The sequence below is a fragment of the Anas platyrhynchos genome, chromosome 24, assembly GCF_047663525.1.
Source record: "Anas platyrhynchos isolate ZD024472 breed Pekin duck chromosome 24, IASCAAS_PekinDuck_T2T, whole genome shotgun sequence".
NCBI classification, from domain to species: Eukaryota; Metazoa; Chordata; class Aves; order Anseriformes; family Anatidae; genus Anas; species Anas platyrhynchos.
Window position 1 is genome coordinate 1,020,431 of NC_092610.1, and position 5,280 is coordinate 1,025,710.

General features: G+C 64.5%; 1 protein-coding gene across 1 annotated transcript; it reads left to right on the forward strand.

Moving 5' to 3' along the window:
- The first annotated feature begins 323 nt into the window (after positions 1 to 323).
- On the forward strand, positions 324 to 5,064 carry YARS1 (tyrosyl-tRNA synthetase 1). The gene is made up of 14 exons (XM_072027528.1): positions 324 to 414; positions 500 to 564; positions 702 to 848; positions 940 to 1,115; positions 1,295 to 1,424; positions 1,629 to 1,709; positions 2,045 to 2,137; positions 2,337 to 2,472; positions 2,622 to 2,707; positions 3,087 to 3,222; positions 3,510 to 3,604; positions 3,744 to 3,937; positions 4,021 to 4,162; positions 4,301 to 5,064. The coding sequence occupies exons 1-14, from the start codon at positions 399 to 401 to the stop codon at positions 4,409 to 4,411; spliced, it is 1,608 nt and encodes a 535-aa protein (XP_071883629.1). The 5' UTR covers positions 324 to 398; the 3' UTR covers positions 4,412 to 5,064.
- Positions 5,065 to 5,280: the final 216 nt, after the last annotated feature.

Consider the following 5,280-nt stretch of genomic DNA (forward strand, 5'->3'; position numbering starts at 1 on the left):
TTGCTGGAACTCTTTGCATGAAACACTTTTGGAAACGTGAATTGGGCCCTGCAGGGTGTAACTAACGTGGTTCCTAACCAGTGAGGACTTGAAGGAGGACCAAATGTCTCACATTTTACTGGAATTCTTTGCATGAAATACGTTTGGAAACGTTAATGTGCTCGGCTTGGAGCGCTCTGGGGCCCTGCCTGAGGGGGCTCCGAGCCCGTTGTGCCGGGGGGACCACGGGGAGACCCCAGGGAGCGCGGGGGGGGGTTCGAGCCCCTCAGCCCTGTTGCTGCCGGCTCCTGGCGGCCGCCATCTTAGCGGGGCGGCCCCGCCCGGCCCCTGATTGGCGGAGCGCGCCGAGCGGCGGAAGTGACGTCAGGAGGGAGCCGGCGAGCACCGGGCTGAGGCTGATGCAACGCGCGGAGGGTCGGTGGGGCCGGGGGGCACCGGGGGGGGACCGGGCACCGGGAGGGGGGTCCCGGGGGGCCGCTAACGCCTCCTCTCCCCCCAGCTGCCGCCATGGAGGCCGCGCCCAGCCCGCAGGAGAAGTACCAGCTCATCACCCGCAACCTGCAGGTACCGGGGCCGGGCCGGGCCTAGCGCGGCGGGGGGCGCCTCAGGGCCTCACAGGGCCTCACAGGGCCCTGAGGGGGGGGGTTGGGGGTATGGGGGGGGGGTCCCGGCCGTGTAGGACGCCCGTGGTCTCCCCGCAGGAGGTGCTGGGCGAGGACAAGCTGTCAGCCATCCTGAAGGAGCGGGAGGTGAAGATTTACTGGGGCACCGCCACCACGGGCAAGCCGCACGTCGCCTACTTCGTGCCCATGTCCAAGATCGCCGATTTCCTGAAAGCGGGCTGCGAGGTGAGGGGCCGGGGGGGGTTATCACACCCCGGGGGGGGGCTTTGTCGCCACGCTGCGGGTCCCTGACCCCGTCTCTGTTCCTCCGTGCCAGGTGACGATACTCTTCGCTGACCTCCACGCTTACCTGGACAACATGAAGGCCCCCTGGGAGCTGCTGGAGTTGCGCACTCGCTATTACGAGAACGTGATCAAGGCCATGCTGGAGAGCATCGGGGTGCCCCTGGAAAAGCTGAAGTTTGTCCGGGGCACGGACTACCAGCTCAGCAAGTGAGTCCTGGGTGCCTGCTCCTCTCTGGGAGGGAAAGCCTGGCTTGGGGCTCTGCTGTTCCCAGGTCTGCTCCCAGGCGCTGTCATTCAGGGAACAGAGTGAAGCTGCCTCCAGGCTTCTCTCGGTGTGTCACAGCCGCCCCCCTTCCTGGTGCTGACAGCGTTGTCCCTTCCCCCAGGGAGTACACGCTGGACGTGTACCGCCTCTCCTCCGTGGTGACGCAGCACGACGCCAAGAAGGCAGGAGCGGAGGTAGTGAAGCAGGTGGAGCACCCCTTGCTGAGCGGGTTGCTCTACCCAGGCCTGCAGGTGCGTGGTGGGGCCACTTGGCAGGGCCCCAGTGCTGGGGAGGTGCTGGGCAAGGCCAGGACCACGGGGACGTGTGAGGCTGCATGTCTGGCCCTGGGCTTTGTTCCCGGGGCCCAGTGGGGCTGGGCAGGGCCTCCAAAGGCTGAGCGAGCTGGGAACTGGTGTCCCAGGGCCAAGCTCAAGGCTCTGCGTGTCTCCCCGCAGGCCCTGGACGAGGAGTACCTCAAGGTCGACGCGCAGTTCGGAGGAGTTGATCAGAGGAAGATCTTCACCTTTGCAGAGAAGGTCAGGAACGGGGGTGTTGGGGTCCCTTGTGGTCTGGTGCAGGGCTGGGAGATTCACAGATCCGCTGGGAGAAGCGTGTCAGTGGTGTGTGAGCGTCACAGGGCTCCCTGCAGCTCCTGCTGCTGCTCTTGCGGCCTGCAGGGCTCTGGTGTGTGACACAGGGCTGCCACACGTCCCTGGCGGTGGCTGCCAGGGCTTTGAGAACCCCCCCAGAGCTTGCTGGGTCCCGTTGCTGTGCTCAAGGTTACCTGGAGCCAGGAGCACACAGGGGCTGTGGGTTGAGGTTGTCCTGCAGAAGAGGATTGTCCGTGACTTGCTTCCTTGCTCCTTCCCAGTACCTCCCTTCCCTGGGCTACGCCAAGCGCATCCACCTGATGAACCCGATGGTTCCCGGCCTGACGGGAAGCAAAATGAGCTCGTCGGAAGAGGTTGGTCCCTGCGTGGTGGCTGGGGTCAGGGGCTCTGCCGGGCGCGGCTTCGTGGCTGGGGTTGGAGTCTGCACCCCGAGAGGAGGAAACTTCTCCCTGCCCTCAGGCTGGGGCCTGAGAAAAAGGTGCAGCAGCACCAGCACGAGTCCTCGCTTGGGCAAGAGGCTGGGAAAAGGGCTGCAGAAATCTCTTCCTCCAGGACTCAAAGATCGACCTCCTGGACCGCAAGGAGGATGTGAAGAAGAAGCTGAAGAAGGCTTTCTGTGAGCCCGGGAACGTGGAGAACAACGGTGTCCTCTCCTTCATCAAGCACGTCCTCTTTCCCCTCAAGTCAGGTGAGGGCTCCCCACGCCGAGGCGCCAGGGCCAAGGCTTTTTGGGGGGCGAGGGGAGGGGATGGGAGCATGTGGCCCCCAAAGCGGGGTGGTTCATCTGGCTGAGCAGGGGGTGAATCCCGTGGGCTAATCTGAGCCTTAATCTCACAGAGTTTGTGATTCTGCGGGAAGAAAAATGGGGAGGAAACAAAACCTACACGGACTACGAGGCCCTGGAGAAGGACTTTGCTGAGCAGGTGAGTGCAGGGAGGAGCTGAACGCTCCCTGTCCCTGAGGCTCCCACGAACTCTGTAGGAGAAAATCTGTGCCAGGGAGAGAGGGCTTGCTGTCCCCTCCTGGGACTTGGTGGCCCTGGGCTCTGCCTGCTGCGGGGCTGCCTCAGCCAGGCGCTCTCCCTGAGGTTTGTCCCCCCTCAGACGCGGTCAGCCCTGCCCTTTGTCACTGGCATCCTCCCAGATGTGCTTTTATCCCGTTCTGGGACGAGATCTGCATCTGCTGAAGCCGAGGGGAGAGATCTCGGCACCTCTCTGGCATCAGATCAGGGACCTGAACTCTGCTCCTCCCCCCCGTGCTGGAGGAGACCTTGCAGAGCCCCGTCCGTCTGTCGCAACGCAGGTTGTGCATCCCGGGGACCTGAAGAACTCAGTGGAAGTGGCCCTGAACAAACTGCTTGACCCCATCAGAGAGAAGTTCAACACCCCGGAGCTGAAGAAGCTGACCAACGCGGCCTATCCCAGCCCCTCCAAAGCCAGTAAGGAGGCGCTGGGGGAAATGGGGACGGGAAGGGGAGAGTCCCTGCAGGGACAGCCCTGGAGAGCATCAGGTGGAGGAATAGGCAGAGCCGGGGCTGTTTGCCTGCCCCAGAGATGCCTCCGTGCATCTCTGCTGTTGTTTGAGAGGCTGGCAAAGCAGAGGAGGGCCAGACAGAGCTGTGTAGCCCAACAGGGAATTCAGGGGGTGTTGGGTCCAGTGTCTGGGGTCACTTTGTGCTGCCTGGGTTTACCAACAGCTTTCCCAACTGTTCCCTTTGCACCCCAGAGCCTGCAGAGAAAGGCACCAAGAACTCAGAGCCGGAGAACGTCGTCCCGTCCCGGCTGGACATCCGCGTTGGCAAAGTGATCAGCGTGGAAAAGGTGCGGGAAGAGGGTGGCAGCCCTCCTGTGTGGCAGCGTGGGCGCTCGGTGTGTGCGGGGTGGCAAAGGGGGTGGTTCTGCCTCGTTCTTTGCCATCCCAGCCCCTTTCCCTGCGCCTCACCTTGCTGCTGTCTGCTAGCACCCGGATGCCGACAGCCTCTATGTGGAGAAGATCGACGTGGGCGAGCCCGAGCCCCGCACTGTGGTCAGCGGCCTGGTGCAGTTCGTCCCCAAGGAGCAGCTGCAGGACAGGCTGGTGGTGCTGCTCTGCAACCTCAAGCCCCAGAAGATGCGGGGCGTGGAGTCGCAGGGCATGGTGCTGTGCGCCTCCAGGTGAGGGGGGGGTCAGGACCGAGCCCAGCGGTGCCGAGGGGTTTGCGGGTGCCACCCCAGGGTGATTTTTGCTTCCTTTGCAGCCTGGGGGAGCCACGGCAGGTGGAGCCCCTGGACCCGCCGGCTGGGTGCTGCGCTGGGGAGCGCGTCTACGTGGAGGGCTACGAGGACGGGGAGCCCGATGACGAGCTCAAGCCGAAGAAAAAAGTCTTTGAGAAGCTGCAGGTGAGGGGCTGTGCATGGGGCTGGGACGGGGCACAGAAGCTCCACGCAGCTGAGCGAGGTGCTGCTGCCCTGCAGGCAGCCCCAACCTGCGTGCCTCAGCCCTGACCCTTGTCCCCCCTGCTCTGTTTTGCTCTCCAGGCTGATTTCCGTGTCTCCGAGGACTGCGTTGCCCAGTGGAAGCAGAGAGACTTCCTCACCAAGCTGGGGAGCATCTCGTGTAAAAGCCTGAAGGGGGGGAGCATCAGCTAACCAGTGCCAGAGACCTCACACCTCCTGCCTGGCCCCCTGCACCGCCCCAGCCAGGCTCTCCTCCCCAGTCTCCATCTCCTCCCCCAGTGCCCCGAGCAGGGGGCTCAGCCCTGCAGGCCCTGGGGGCTCTGGGACTGACTTTGCAGCCTCCCCAACACCACAACAGTGCGAGGCCTCCTGGGGAGCTGCCCCCGACATCTCCTTTGCCTTGGGCCTGCTCAGCCAGCGGTGGTGCCTCCGCTGGGGGCCAGCTCTGGGGGCCTGGCGATGGCAGCAGCCCTGAGGGACCGGTTTCTTCTGCCTCGTGCCATCAGGCTCCTCGCTGGGGCCATCAGCATCCTCCCAGCTGTGCCAAGGACTGGTCCTGGCTCCAGGACAGCACCTGGAGGTGCTGCAGTGAGGGTTTTAAGGGAAGGCTGCTTGCTCAAATCTGTGTTGCTGCTACCGGGGCTGGGGGCAGCTGCCTGGCAGCCAGGCGGGCCCCCTCCCCTCCCCTGCCGTGCTCGGGGTGAGGACCGGGGCTGCTGCAGTGTGTGAGGAGCCCCAGCCCCACCAGCGGGTCTGACCTGAGGCTGTGGGGGCGTGGGCCTTAAACACTGACTCGGGAACCATCTGTCTGCCATAAACCCCAATAAAACGTCGGGCTGACTGCATGCGGGCGTGCCTCTCTGTCCGGGGGGAGACACTGAGCCAGCAGCCAGCGCCCCTCCTGCGTCCTGGTGCTGCCAGGAGCCAAACAGCCCGGGCTCTGCCCACCCCGTGGGGACAGGGGCTGGGAGCCAGCCCTCTGGGAACACAGCGGTGTGGGGTCGGGCACCTGCTGCAGGGGGATGAGGGGTCCCTAGCCAGGAAGCACAGGAGGCAGCGAG